This window comes from Stegostoma tigrinum, chromosome 5 (assembly GCF_030684315.1).
Source record: "Stegostoma tigrinum isolate sSteTig4 chromosome 5, sSteTig4.hap1, whole genome shotgun sequence".
NCBI classification, from domain to species: domain Eukaryota; kingdom Metazoa; phylum Chordata; class Chondrichthyes; order Orectolobiformes; family Stegostomatidae; genus Stegostoma; species Stegostoma tigrinum.
The window spans coordinates 122,971,310-122,987,278 of NC_081358.1; the positions used below are offsets into that span (position 1 = coordinate 122,971,310).

The 15,969-nt window shown below is 40.2% G+C and overlaps 1 protein-coding gene across 2 annotated transcripts in view; it reads left to right on the forward strand.

Annotated features, from left to right (window-relative positions):
* Positions 1 to 15,969, forward strand: part of trappc8 (trafficking protein particle complex subunit 8) — a 150,107-nt gene that overhangs the window by 27,935 nt on the left and 106,203 nt on the right. Inside the window, exons 3-4 of one of the 2 annotated variants that reach the window (XM_048529398.2) lie at positions 750 to 833; positions 15,478 to 15,567. In XM_048529398.2, coding sequence (XP_048385355.1) covers positions 750 to 833; positions 15,478 to 15,567 — 174 coding nt within the window. The remainder of the gene's footprint in view (positions 1 to 749; positions 834 to 15,477; positions 15,568 to 15,969) is intronic. The other variant, XM_048529399.2, reaches the window with a different exon arrangement.

Consider the following 15,969-nt stretch of genomic DNA (forward strand, 5'->3'; position numbering starts at 1 on the left):
ACGGAACCTAAGAGTGAAATCTTTTTAGAATCACTATAGTTACTTGCGTTGTCTCAGCTGTGGCTCACTTGCGGTGTGCAATTTGGCTGTTGCATTTCCTACATTTTCAGTCTTGAATAAGCGTCAATGCTCTGTGAACGTGAAAGACTTGCATTTTTATATAGTACCTTTTCACAACTGTCTTATGCAAACATTTGCAAATCCCAGTGATGCCAACAGTGTAAAGTTAGATGAAACTTTCATTGTGAAGAAAGACTGGGCAAATGGTTCTTACCACTAGAGGGTGAGTCATTAAACTGGAGTGCTGTCAGTGCTCTCAAGCATGAAACATTGCTAATTTATGAAAATAAACAATTGTTGTTCTTCAGTAGGAACTTCTAATTTTCACATTACTGAGAGCATTTAAAAGCGTGCTTTGACTTCATTCTACAGTCCAAGTATCAGCATCTGATGAACTAATCAGAACAGTTGACTTGCTGACATGATTTAAGTGACACATTTTGTAATTGCCTCTGACAAATCATCAGCGCACTGTGGGATTAGTCGAGTTTGTATACAATAAGTCATTTATTTTGTGAATCAGTACTTGCAAGAACTAAGACTTAGTATTTTTGTATCTTATTCTGTAAAAAGAATAAAACAATGTTGTTTTATGACTCCTGTTTTTAAGTTTTGGACATTCTGTACATAGACGAGAAGATCTTCAATTCGGTAATAAGTCATTAATACCATGTTCTGTTTTCCATCAGATCGCTCAGTTAAAGCTAGTGTTCCATGGTACAATAATTGGAAAGACACTTTGATGCATCTGAGTTCGTCCAAGTTCCATGCAGGTATTTTCATCAGTTGGTGTGGGGTTAACAGTTAACACTTCTTCTTCTATTCGCTTTCCATTTTCTTAGCTTTTTTGAAACACTTGCTCTGTAAAGCTGTCTGACTTTCCCCGATCTTCAGTTCTGTTTTTGATGTTAATCTAATCTACTGTTTTTGTATTGTTTCCGGAGGCCATATACGTGGGGCAGCAAATGATGAGGATGGCAGAATCTACAAAGGGATCTAGACAGGTCAAGCGAATGAGCAAAAACCTGAAACATGGATTATAGTGTGGAGAAATGATTTTGCACTTTGTCAGGAAGAATAAAGCTGTTGAATGTTTAAATGGAAGAAGAGTCTGCAGAATGGTATGGAACAGAGGGGTTTGGCAGTCCTAATCCATGAAATCCCTAAGCTAGCATCTAAACTCAGTGGATAATAGGGAAGACAAATGGAATGTTGGCCATTTATTCAGAGGGATGAAGTATAAAAGGAAGAAGGTTTTGATAAAACTAGACAAGAAACAAGCCAGACCACAGTTCGAATATTGTTTACAGTTTGGGCTGCTTTGTCTTTACAAAGACTCTACAGGTATTGGAGGCAGTTTGGAGAAAGTTTGCTCGGCTGAGACCAGGCATGGAGGGACTGTCTTAGAAGTTGAGTAGATTAAATATGCCCTTTATTATAATATAGAAGAATGAGAGGCCATTTTGTTGAAACAACTTAACTTATCAACTCGCCTGGAATCTTGTCCTTGTAGAAAGGTTGTGCTCACCTTGGGAAGCATCTAGGACCAGCGGGCATACCCTTAGAGTAAGGGTTGCATGTTTAAGATAGAGGGGGAGGAATTTCTTATGAAGGAAGTGAGTCTAGAATTCTTTGCCACTGAGAGTTGTTGCAACTAAATTATTAAGTATATTCAAGGCATAGAGTGACTAATCCTTAATCTGCAAGAAAACTCAAGGTTATAGGGAAAAAGCAGAAAAATGGAGCTGAAGATGGTCAGATCAGTTGTAATCTCATTTGAATAGTGGTGCATCTCTGGGCAGAATGGGAGACCTAATCCATGAATCTGCAGTATTATCCGATATGAGTACTTGTGCTCAGATATCTTAGACAAACTAATGAGATTTGAGTGAAAGTTTGGGGGAGGAGGTGGTGCGGAATAACAATCTTCGGTATATGGCTTGTCAATTTATTTTGGCTCTGCTAGTCTACTTAAAGCTGGAGTAATGTTCTTTTTGGACGTAAGGGAGGTGGTGGCATAATGATGTCACTGGATAAATAATCCAGAACCCCAATTTAATGTTATGGTGATATTGTTTTGAGCCCCACCTGTGCAGATGATCCCGTGTTAATTCAATAAAAAGATATGGCCTTTTGGTGACCACTGACTGCTGTAAAAAAGAGCATTTTTGTTCACAAATGCCTTTTTAGGGAAGGAAATCTGTCCTCCTTGCCTGGTCTGACCTCTGTGATTCCAGGCTCAAAGTAATGTAACTGGTTCTTAATTGTCCTCTAGGTAGTTTTATGCAAAAAATGCTGGCCCAGCCAGTGATGCCCACATCATATGATTAAATTTAAACAGAAGTGTCTGGAGAATCTACATTTTAATGTCAGAAGTCACACAACTCCAGGTTATGTGAAATCAGAAGCTTTCGGAGCGATTTCACATGAGTGACGTCATCTCACCTGACACAAGAACAGCGCTTCGAAAGCTTGCAACATCAAATGTACCTGTTGGATTATAATCAGGTGTCATGTGATTTCTGAATTTGTTCTCCCCAGTTCAACACTATCACATCTAAATTTTAATAACATTACTTGAAATCAGCAATGGGTTCTTGTCAGCCACTCAATTTTTTTTTATGTTTTGTCTGTTCCTTTGTTGTGGTTCTCTTTTGTAGTGTCCTTCCAATAACTTTGAATCTGCTGTACGTACTCAGCTTTGACTTTGGTTTTGTGCACTGGCAGCTTCATGCCGAGTATCTGTATAATAGCTTTTCTCAATAAGTATCCTACTTGTTCATTCCAAAACTATTAAATCTTCTCTGGAGATAAGCTTTCTAATGCAAAGTTTAAATTTTCAGGAATAAAAGAATGAAATTGGGCAAAACAAACCTGTTAAATAACAGCTGGAAATATAGGGTGATGTTAGGCACGATGGGATTTACCTTGGAGAGAAATAAACTTGCCATATTTATTAAGTCACTGGATTAGTTGGTTCATGAATGTATTATGTAGAAGCATGAGTAGTCCATTCAGAACTCTGAGCCTGCTACTCTATTGAATAAGGTTATGCTGATCTGATTATCACATTTGTAAAAAAAAGTCTGTGCTTCCATTGCCTTTTGAGGAATGAGTGCCAAAGTCTCGCGATCCTCAAAATTTGTCCTCATCTGTTTTAAATCAGGAACTCCTTACTTTTTAAAATAAAGCAATAATAATCTCCTAGTTCCAGATCTTCCCACCATCCACCCTGTGAAGACTGTTCAAGATCTATCTTTCAATTAAGATGCTTATTAATCAGCTAAATTCAAGCGGATGCAAGCCCAGCATGCCCAGCCTTTCCTCATGAGGCAACCCACATGTTCTAGATACTAATCTGCATATTATAAATATAAAATCAGACCTGCATTTTGTGCAATGCTTTGTCTTTATCTTTACCAATGCCCTGTGTAATCTTGTGTGAAGTTGGATGAACACAGTCCAAGCAGCATCTCAGGAGCACACAAGCTGACGTTTCGGGCCTAAACCCTTCATCAGAGAGGTCTTGAAGGGTCTAGGCTTGAAGGGTCTAGGCCCGAAACGTCAGCTTTTGTGCTCCTGAGATGCTGCTGGGCCTGCTGTATTCATCCAGCTCCACACTTTATTATCTTGGATTTGCCAGCATCTGCAGTTCCCATTTATCCCTGTGTAATCTTGTTGCTTTAGTAATAAAAGTGGATGTGGATACAGCAGACTTGAAATAAAAACAAGGTACTGGGAAAAGCTCCACAGGTCTGCCGGTATCTGTGGAGAAATGGGCAAAACTTGTTAACGTTTTGAGTCTGGTATGACTCCTTTTTTGAACCTTGCTTTTTGCCCTGTGTACCCCTTTTGTAAAGTTGTCTAGAAGCCTCATGTCGCCTTTACAACTTACCTTCTTACTCATTGTTGTGTCATGAGCAAATTTATCAATCATACCTTTAGCCCCTTCATCCAAATCATCCGATATAATTGTTGTGAATATACAAATAATGTTAAGGCTCCAGCACTGATCCCTGTAACCAGCATCTTACCAACCAGAAATCAAGCCATTTATTATTACTGTAGCTAGTTTCTTTTTATTTGCCAGGTGTATTGCAGCAATGCGCAGATACTGTTCCTGAAACAACACCTTCTTGACCGTAAGTCTTAGGACCAAAAGTAGGCTATTCAGCCCATTGAGTCTGCTGTGCCATTCTGAGAGATCATGCCTGATCACATCCTTTTTCTTGCTTCTTCCACATCAACACTGATTCCCTTACTGATTAGACACCTGACTGTCTCAACCTTGAATATTCTTAACAGTCATTCTGTACAGCCCACGCCATCAGGAATTCCAGAGATTCACAACCCCCAACTGCTAGCCCCGAGAAGGATAAGGGCAACATCATCTGCAGGTTCCTCTACAAACTACTGGTCACATTTCCTTGGAATTGTGTTGCAGTTCCCACAATATTGCTGGATCAAAATCCTGGAATTCCCACCCTAATGATGCTGTATCCCTCCTGCAAATAGATTTCAAGGAACAGCTTACCACCACCTTCTCAAGGACACATTGGGTGTGGAATAAATGCTGGCCCAGCCATGAAGCCCTCCCCCACCGAATGAACAGAAAATCATGTTATTCCCAATCAATGATCTTTTGTTCACTACAGTAGTCTTTGTTATGGCATCTACTAGTGCTTTCCAGAAATCTAAGTACAATACATTCTGTAGTTCCCCTTTATCCACAGCCCTGTTGCTAATAGGGGTTGGGGTACATGTGAATTAGATGTTTGTGTTCAGCATTGCATCACAGATCTTCCAAAATAAGACCGTCAGGAAACAAAATCTGACAATGAAATAACTGTATTTGTGGCACTGAAGTTTTTGTGCTCGCCTGAAAACAGGTTTAACGCCTCATCTGAAAGGTTGCATCCGTTGGTACAACTCTTCAATCCATACTTGAACTGTTTATCAGACTAGATGATGTGCATCACAATGACATTTATTGCACTAATGTATGCTAAATGTTACAATTTTTCTGATAACTGATATGTCTGAATGCGGTTAGAAGTTGGAATAAGATTTTTTTTATGCTAAAGGTTTTGCTTTTCAAACAAGTAAAGCAGCCAGTTTCAAGGTAGTTAATTCTGCCTTGTTAAGCACATTGATACATGTTTCTGTGTTCAAAGAGTAGAATGGGGAGTAAATTACTGTATTGTACAGTTTTTGACATTGCAAATACTTGAAGATTCAATGAAGCAAAGTTTTGAAATCCAATTTAATTGTACTTCCAACCTCCTAACTTTGAGCTTGGCATGACACTGTACTTCAACTTCTGAATTTTCACTGTGGTTTCTTGGAGTTTTTCCTTCAGGTTTTTATTTTTTTTCTCTTGGATGTGCATTATGTACAATTCTTGGTGTCAAAATGAAAAGCGCAAACTTGTATCGAAGCTTTTGGGCAAATCCCACTGTTTGAAGGTTACTTTTTGGAAGCAATATGTGATGACCTTGTGTATTTTTAAAATTTGTTACTACTGCTTCTCTTACACTGCTTGGAGTATGTGGGTGGTGATGAAGAATTAGAAGTCCTTGTATAAGGCATAGACTAACACCAGCTCCTCTGATTAATCTTTCAATTCACACTGGTACTGTTGCGTTATGCAGAACACAGAAATTTGACAGTTTTATTAACATGAGTCTGGAAATATCTCTATGTAGATTAGTCACAATCTTAGAGTTGATAATCTAATACAGGTGATCGAGGAATGTCGCATAGTGGCGGGAGACCCAAAAGCATCACTTTCTCTTATGAATTTTGATCTTGGAAAATTTATTTGAAATGCATCTGGGTGTTGACTCCCTGTTATGTTGTTAGTCTGAACATTTGGTCTTGCTGTTTTCATCTTCAGCTGCAGTTGCAGTGGTTATTTTTGAATTCTAGCTGCATGGTTCCAGCAGTATTCTAGTTTACAATCTGTTCCACAGTCACCTAAACCAGCAGTGCTCTCTTCTATCTGTCCTCATTCTCCATTCCATTGTTGTGTGCAAATGCTGCTAATTAAACATAAAGATAATTTAGTGTCTATATTTGGTTCATGTTTCTGCTGAAACCAGTTGAGATTGCCCTGATAATTTTGGTAGTGTGTTATTGAGTGATCTTCCAGTTTGAATAAAACCTTGACTAGACCACCGACTACTGTAGCAATTCTGGAGTCTACATCTATTGGTGGGGCGAGGGGGGTGAATATGATAGCACTGGAGAGGATGTAAAGGATATTTACCAGGATATAATTTTGTATAACAACATGCTGTAGTTTGTATTTTACATTAACCTGTTTTTCCTGATGCTACAATACCTGGGTTTGCATTCCTGTGGACCGTTCTATGCCTCTCTATATGTTTGATAGAACCTCCCTAAAAGCCTCTGAGAATTTGTTTTTGTACCTTTTTTTCATGAAGTGAGTTGCCTAGATGAAACATTGAATCCCTATGCAGTGTCTGTACGCTTCAGAAACTGATTTAAGGGTTTAAAGTCTAGGAGCACTTCAGTTTACAAAGTAACATGTTGAGTTTAGAAACTACCTTATTCTACCCTAGCCTATTGAAATGTGGTGGGGGAGAGATCTGGCTAAAAAGACAGCTTGAGTACTGAACCTGGGAGCAAAGAAAAGGATTAATGCCCATTTCATAAAGCAGAGCTGTTTGAGAAACACTTCTGTGCGTTCAGAATTTTGTCTCCAAGTGGAAACACTTGCCTTTAATTTTTTTCAAAGCTTTCATCTAGTTTCACAATAGCTATAGAAGAGGAAGTTTAAGGTAAAGTAATAAGTATGGTCTGTAGTTTTTCAAGTGTTAAATTCTTTTTGGTTTCTGGTTGGGGATGATCCAGTAGTCAAACTAGTTTTTAAACAAAGTTTACTGTACTAGACTATGTAAGTGATGGGTAGGGTTAACTTGTGTTCAGTAACATATAGAAGAGCCTTTAAGGTGAATGCTATATACTTTGAACTCTTAAGAGCAGTTCTTGCAGTAAACCAGCTCTCCTCTTGAGGATTGTGCAAAGGATACCATAGAGGAGTTGTGCAATGTTTTAATTACATTTACAGCATTGTCACAGATATACTTTACAGATGCTGCTAACACTATTTTTAGAGAGAGAGTTAACTTTCCAGGTTCAATCTGACTCTTCGGAGCTGGAAAAGGTATACTTTATGATTTAGCCAGGAGGAGAAGGAGCAAGTGGAACAGATTGAGTGAGCGTGCAGAGCCAGAAACAAGTCCGTTGCTAATCGTGAAGGGGGGGGAGAGAGATCAAAAATGGGTGTAAATTTAGGTGTGAAAAAGCACTGTGCTGAGAGCAAAGTCAAGAAGATGTGGCTGCCCATGTCTGGGAAGGGGTGAGGCATTGGACGAGATGGACTTTAGTAGTTACAGGTTGCTATCCCGAAAATGGCACAGTTATCCCAAGTCTGACCTTTTATTAGTTGGCCAATCCTCTATCCATGCTAATGTGTTACCTAACACCGCACTTTCTTCTATGAGCAAGCCTGTGTGGTATCTTACCAACCACCTTCGGAAAATCCAAATGTATTGCATTCATTGTTTTCCCCTTTATCTATCCTGCTTGTTAATTCCTCTTAATAAATTTGTTACACCATTTGTCCTTCATGAAATCATGCTGATTTTGCTTGCTTGGTGCTACAGGAGCTCGATGGGCCATGGGTGGGTTAGATTGATTGTGTATGTTCTGTTGTCATGTTTTCAGATGACACAAGATAGGTGGAAAGGCAATTTGTGAGAGTGAAACAGTCAAGAGAAGTGTAGACAGGTTGGGTAAATGGGGAAAATGAGGTTATGTGCTTTGACAGGAAGAATTGTCAAGCTTAATATTATTGAAACAGACTTCAGAAAGCTGCAGTACAAAGGGATTTCAGGATTCTTGTCCATGAATCATAAAAAGATAGCATCTAGGTACACTGTGTAATTGAGAAGGAAAATGGACTGTTGGCCTTTTCATTTGGAAGTGACTGAACTGTAAAAATAGCGAAGTCTTTCTAAAACAGCAGAACTAGTTGAGCCACGTTTGGAAAATTTGAACAAGTTTGATCTCCTTGCCAAAGGGAAATGTACTACTATTGAATGCAGTCCCCAGAACATTGACCTGGTTATGGAGGGACCCTGTTATGAGGAGAGGTGACATAATTGAACATAACCGATTCTTAAGAGACTTGACACAGAGATATACGATGATTGTTTCCTCATGGAAAAACCCAGGACAAAAGGGCACCATCTCGCAATCAGGAACAACAACAAAGTTGCCAGAAAAGCTCAGCGGGTCTGGCAGCATCTGTGTAGGAGAAAACAGAGTTAACGTTTCGGGCCGTTCTGAGGAAGGGTCACCGGACCCAAAACGTTCACTCTGTTTTCTCCTCCTCAGATGCTGCCAGACCCGCTGAGCTTTTCTGGCAACTTTGCTGTTGTTGTTGCTGCTGTTCCTGATTCACAGCATCTGCAGTTGTTTCGATTTTTATTATGGAAAGAGGGCCTGTGTATTTATAGCAAGTTGAGGGGGATTTATTTTCCCTGCTGAGGGCCAAGATTCTGGAATTCTCTTACTGCAGAGAATGCAAATCCTGAAAATGCACTTAACCAGTGCCTTGTAATTCTTAATCTAATGCCATTTGTGCCGGACTGTCTCAAGCCACTTGAACAAAGAATTTCCAAGAAATACTGGAAGCTTAATCAGCTTGGGGATAGGCTTGGAAAGATGCCGATGGCCAGGTTACCAGGTAGGTATTCAAATACTTGTTGACAGCAAAGGATTCTCCATTTCTGGAAAAGTGGTATTGGTTAGAAATTGAAGAACATTGCTAAAGTAAGCTGTTAATAACATACTGTGTCCAGATGAGAGAATTTGCTGTTGAAAAACTTGCATTTTGATTTTGAATGACTTATTGTCACTTGCGTTTTACAACGAATGAGAGCTTAAAACTAAAAAGAAACCTGAAAGAGGGTCTATCTTCCTTATGCCACCTCTGCCGAGTCCTGAGTTGGCTCACCAGTGGCACGTGTGCCACGCTGTCTCCCTTCCACCTAGCTGCCTTCCGCACTGGACTCCGTATCATTAGAGTCACTGCTCTGTAGGCGCCATCACCCTATATCTAACTGCAACCAGCTGCTGCTGCCACCTTGCTGATAACCAGGAGTCCCTGCTCCAGGCATACTAGCCTGTTGCTGCAGTCACTGTCGCCACCTCGCCGGCACCAGTTGACCCCACACTTGCCCCGACTGCAACCAGGCATCTCTGGCTCTGCTGATAAGCCAGACCATGGCCATGGCAAGAGTCCTGCTCAGGTTGCTATCCTCTGAGGTGTCGTTTTTTTAAAATTTGACTTATTCATTGTAACATGCAAGTGACTAATAGAGTAAAATGCAGTGGAAGGCTTCAACTATTGCCACAATTGAGCACCATTTTGAAAGGTTTAAGAATAGAGTTAAAAAGATGTAACTGAAAGAGGGGCTATCCTTGTTCCACCGCTACCTCCATGAGTCCTGAGTTAGCTCACCAGCAGCACTACACCTGCTCCACAATCCCCCCTCCACCTTCCTGGCATTACCGGCCCTGAACCTGGGGTGGATGCCCTTGCTGTCGATGCTGCTGTTGCCTTCACTCATCAGGATGCTGGGAGGCTGCTGCCACTCGAACTGCTGTGCTGACTAACCCGCGAAGGAAGAGAAAAGTGAAAAGGGAAGAAAGAAAGCAGGTGGGAGTGTGGTGAACAACGGGCAAGAGCCTGCAAGCAGCTGTGCTCCCTGTCACTATCTTGGAATCAAGGCAATAAACTGTGTGCTATAAGATAAGCACACATTGTCTGCATTGGGGCAGGAGGCTGTATTTGGCCCTGGTTTTAATGGAGAAGCTATCAGTCTTCATTGCCAGAATTTATTTCATTGAAACTAACAAAACTTCAGAAAATAGTGTTTAAGAACACCAATTCATATTTTCTAATCAGCTAATAATTGAAAATGGGCTTCCTGCAATTAATGAGAAATCTGAATTGATGATGAGAACTGTTAATCTCACTGAAAAACCTATTAAAGTTGCACCCTTTACACCCCAACTGTTTCATGGGCATCCTTACTGAGATTAGCTTTCAATTCAAGACTTATTGAATTTAAACTCCACCAGCTGGTGTGGTGCAATTACCCTGGGTTGAGACCAGGGGCACAATACATCAGAGAGGCAGTGGCATGGCGAAGTCGTACAATGTTTGCAGTTATTGCAAAGCATCACCTTTGGCCAAGAAATGCGCGTCTTATTTGTTGAATGTCAGATTTTGACTATGATTTGTGACTCATTATTGTTTGAGATTTGGGTTCTAAAATGGAGGCACATTGGATTTTAGTTTAAGTTTGTCTTTTTAAAAAAATGTTGAAGCACTTTTGGACAGTGTCTTAAAAATGACATGATATCTAAGAAATCATGATAGCATGTGACATGTGTTTTATAACCCAGAGGGAAAGGAGACCAGGAGAAGTTGATTTGGATATAAAAAGTGTTGGTCAAAGAGTAAGGCCCTTGATGATAAAGGGCTGTTGTGACCAGCCCAAGCAGTAAGGCTCAGTGGGGAAGAAACCTGAAGTTAAAAAACCCAGCAGGAAGGCTTTTGAAATATGAGAGGAAGGCATTCTGTAAGCTCTTGAGTTGAATTTCATGATACTCGAGTGAGTGGAGTTTGCCTAAGTGTTTGCACAAGAGACTTTACCAAAAAAATGCACTGGAGGGAATGCAGAGGTTTGTAGTAGAGAAATGGTTTATAGCCCTACCACCTGAGCAGGAAGTTTGTGTGGAGAGATGACTGTTCATTCAGCTTTGGCAGTCTGAAATGTTATTGCAACAAAAGGGTTGAATCTTCTGCTTGTGATATTTGTAATAAGATCGTTTCAAATAGTTCCATAATATAATTGTTGTGCAATCAACATTAATTTTTTTGAAAAATATATAAGCATCTTGTGACTGTTCAGTGACTGATCTTCACAATACCAAAAAAAGCTCTCAGTCTATCTGGCCAGGTCTCTCGGATCTGGCTTCTGCAGTCTTGCCTTCAGCTGAGATCGTAACATTACACTTTTTTTATATTTCCTATTAGTTTTGCCCAAATCTGATTAGAAATTTATTCTCATTGGAAATCTGAAATTACGTGTGAAAGATTTTTGCTGTCCTTTTAACTTGGTTTCTTCGTGCATACTTTTTGTTGAGGATTTGCTGACAACCCTGTTGCTGGATGCCTGGAAATTGGCATCATGTCAGATTTTTAATTTTCTGATGGGCAAAGAAAAATCACAACACACAGATGGCTATTTGCAACAACTTTCTTTTGAAGTCAGCAGTAAGTGCTTTTCAGTGCTTGATGGCAAAATCCAGACCAATATAATGCTGTCAGCGTTCCCTTTGGAGATAATAGACTGGGAAGTATTACTTCCAGAAGTTGGATGTATTTCTAGAGCATTTGTATCAATCCAGGAATTTACTTGGATTTGAAATTTGTTTGCTGAGGACTTTGTAGGTTTTAGTCTGAAGAGAATTTGATTTTTGCTGGTCAGAGATAATGGGAACTGGAGATGCTAGAGAATCCAAGATAACAAAGTGCGAAGCTGGATGAACACAGCAGGCCAAGCAGCATCTCAGGAGCACAAAAGCTGACGTTTCGGGCCTAGACCCATCAGAGGGGGTCTAGGACCGCAATGTCAGCTTTTGTGCTCCTGAGATGCTGCTTGGCCTGCTATGTTCATCCAGCTTCGCACTTTGATTTTTGCTGGTGACTGGTTAGAGACAATGCCAGGTCATGACTCCCAGTTTGAACAGAATTTTCCGAGTGGAAGAGTTGCCCAGTGTATAATTGCTAGGTACTCATCCGTATAAAAAACAATTTAGAGGAGCACTGTGAATATAGCAACTGACTTGGTTCATGTGCTCTGAAATATCACTGTTTATTATTTATCTGATGTTGAGACTGAGGATGAAGTCACTCGTATTATTTTTCTTTATACCGTAACTCATTCAGTGGCAGCAATTGTTTCTTGCAGAGAATGACAGGGGATGTGAATAGGGAAGGTTTGGAGGCATATGGGTCAGGAGCAGGCATGGGGACTAGTTTAGTTTGAGATTATGTTCAGCATGGACTGGTTGAACAGCTATATGACTGAATATTGGTGGGGGCAATAAAAGCAGGAGAACAGGGGCATTATAAGCTCGAAGATCTCGTAAATAGCAAAAAGAAAGATTCAGTTCATTTCTCTTCTGTCCTTCAGCCCCGCTGCAGCATCACTCCTGTCATCAGTTTCAATTTCATACTCAACTGATGAGTTTGAGAGTGTTACCTATGGATGAATCTCTGCACGTTGTCTGGATGTGATTCTCATCATCACTATCTCTCCTCTCCTTGATAGACAGAGGTTAACACAGCCTCCTTGTTAAACTCCAAAAAAACCTGGGAGCTTTTTCCAACTACTTTGTTCTGAGATTGCTGAGTTGCGCAGCTGCAACTTTCAACTCAACCTTGTTGCCCCTCAATACTAACCCCCCCCCCCACCATGTTGTAAATCTCAATTTAGTAAACATTTCAGTTATGTCACTGAGCAGCTTGCCCAGTCATTTAATCTAAGTCATGTGGTTTCCTAAGTCTTTATCCACTGCTGAAGTGTTTGACCTTTAAGAATTTCTGCACAGAATTGAAACCTAAAAACCCATCTCACTTAGTTTAGAACCCAAATAGTGTGTTATGAACCTCCATAATTGCATCTGAAGTGAAGGCCTGATCTGACACACGAGAGAAGCATTTTTTTGTACACTTCAGTTGAGCATCAGTGGAACGAGAGTGTACTCTTTTATGTTAAACTTAGCTTTACAAAGGATCTGAAATCACTTGAAATGCTGAAAGCCTAGAATTTCTACACCTGCAACAAAAATGACTGGGACAGAACAGTTCATATGCAATGTCCTGTGCTGGGCAAAAACATTGGTGTTCCTGCTAGATTAAACAGTTCTGTGCCTGGCTCATCCCAGCAGGCAACAAACCCTTCAAGATCACTGCAGTATAATTGCGGTTGGCCTATGATGCTAAAGACCAAAAGTGGCAAACCTTTTCAAAGTGGGCCTTTTCAAATTGGATAGAATGAGGAATCCAGGGCTGCTCCAGTTTGCAGTCAGATCTTGTGTGAATTCGCTTACCTAACTAACCCACATGGTTTAGATATTACCTGTTCTGGGAGGCGCTATCCTATTGTCTCAAGCCCCCCTCTGTTGTATCCTACACAAATTTTTTGCCTATGAGCTTTTGTGCTCCTAAGATGCTGCTTGGCCTGCTGTGTTCATCCAGCTCCAGACTTTCTTATCTAAAAATCCATGCAAATTGGATTTTAAAAAATGCTCTGCACCTTCTCTGATTAGCTTGTCAGCATTTTGATACTGAGACTCTTGTATGAGTTGTGGACGTGGGTGATTTGCTTAATTTGTGGAATTGTACCAATACAAATATACTTTGAACAATATACTGTTGCAGTTAAGATTTTTTTAAAAAGTCTTGCTGAAGACCCATGTTATGACTGTTTACTTGCTATATTGTAATCTAATCATGTATTCCTTGTACTATTAACTAGCAAGTCTTGTAGTAGAACAGTGGACAAAATATTGGACTCAGGCTATACAGTTGCGACAGTATAATTTTAGTTTTCTTTCTTAATGGGGCCAGCAGCACTGGAATACCTGTCAGGATTATTTTCATCACATGATTATGTAATTATTGAAGTGCACATTGCTAAGTTCCGATTTCATTTTCCGAGGGAATGAAAGCTCATCTAAGAACAACGTTCTGTGTGGAGAAAACACTGCAGAAAAATAGGTTTTCATTAGGCAGTGAAATGTGCATTGTTGATATTGCAGACTTAACCCTGAAACTGATGTGACTGTTGGGTAGAAGTGAAATTGTACGTTTAGCTATAAGAGTTAGGAATTTTCAACCGTTTTAAAAACAGAGCTTTGTGACTCTTGAAGTCAATTGGCTGTTGGCCGTATACAAACTCTCATCATTATCACTCTTTGATCGCTGACTTACATTGATCCCCATTCTGGCTGTGCTTCAGAAGTAAGATGCTCATCCTTGTGATGAATTCCTACATCGACTTGCTTCTCCCAACCTGCATTTGATCTGATACTTCCTGCCACTTCATGGACCTCCAAGGTTTGTGCAGCAGTGGCTTCTGGAACTACAAGCGTTGCACAGAATCTGAGAGTGACCATGCAGCTCAAACGGAACATTGTTCCCAATGCATGGAGCCCTAAAACCATCCCAGCATTGATTCTAATCAATTTTTGCTTCTTGTGCTTCCCTGATTTGCTTTACCTTTTCCTTAGCCTTATCTTGACCTTCAAGGCTTTTAGCTTCCAAGTTAAGGAATTCACTTCCTAAACCCCTTGGTTGTGCTCTTTTTTTTCTTTTAAAAAGAGGCTGCCTGTAAACAAAAGTCTTTTAGGCTTTTGGTTACCTGTTAAACTTCGTCCAGAAATATTTTGTGAAGCACTTTGGAAAGTCTATATAGAACAATACAGCGCAGAACAGGCCCATCGGCCCTTGATGTTGTGCTGACCTGTGAACTAATCTAAACCCATCCCCCTACGCTATCCCATCATTGTCCGCCTGCTTATCCAAGGCCTGTTTAAATGCCCCTAATGTGGCTGGGGTAACTACATCGGCAGGCAGGGCGTTCCACGCCCTTACCACTCTGAGTAAAGAACCTGCTTCTGACATCTGTCTTAAATCTATCACCCCCCAATTTGCAGCTGTGCCCCCTCTTACAAGCTAACGTCATCATCCTCGGGGGTGGGGGGGAGGGGGGAGAAAAACACTCACTGTCCACCCTGTCTAATCCTCTGATCATCTTGTAATTTATTATCTATTAAGGATGCTAGTTGCATAATTTCAGTTGGCCCCTTTCAGATGGATTCAACTGATCATTTTTGATTTTGGTGAATAATTCTTGAAGCTTTCCTTAGGGTTTAAGTTCTTGCAAACACTGAGTTAATTTTTAAAAAATTGTTCTGATCAACCGATTTTCAGATGTTATTACACTCCTCTGGAGCAGGCGGAACTTGAGCCTGGGCCTCTTGGTCCAGGATTAGAGAGTCTACTTCTGCACCACAGGAGCTCCCACCTCTCTGTTTTATGGAGCACAAGATAAGTGTCTTCACCTGTGGAAAAAATTGTTAATACTTTTTCTGTCAGAATGAATAATAGAACATAACGCTAAAGTTCAGCGCATTGCCACAAATTGTAAAGTGTGTTTTCTAGTAGTTAACGTTTCTGTCAAAATATATAAATTAATGAATTAGTGTTAATGGTCTTTTTATTTCTTAATTTCTGTACTCTTCTAGCTACCACTCCCTGGTTTGAGGCCTACAGAGAAAGCTTCTTTCAATCCATGTCTCCATCCGACCACGAGTTTCTACATCACTATTTGGCTTGTATCCTTTTTCTGGATTATACATGGGTTGGATACACACATTTGTACAAGGTAAAGTGTATTGTTGCTAGAAATTGAGGGTCCGAGAGGTGTTGTCAAGCTCAAGGACGGTAGATGCATCCATTTGTTTGTAGCACTGTAAACATTAAAAGATCCTGAATCAGAGGATAGATACGAAAAGGATATTTTCTCCTATGGATAAATCTAGAACAAGGGGTAACTGGCCAACAATCAATGGTTACCCACTTAAAACAGATTGGGCCAATGTTTCTGAAGGTTACTCTATTCCTGAAAAGGTTGTGGAAGCACAGTCTATGAATATTTTTAATTCAGGAGATTTTGAAAAACTTTCTCAATAGGCGGGATGAAGAATTGAGGTTGCAGTCAGATCAGCCATAATCTT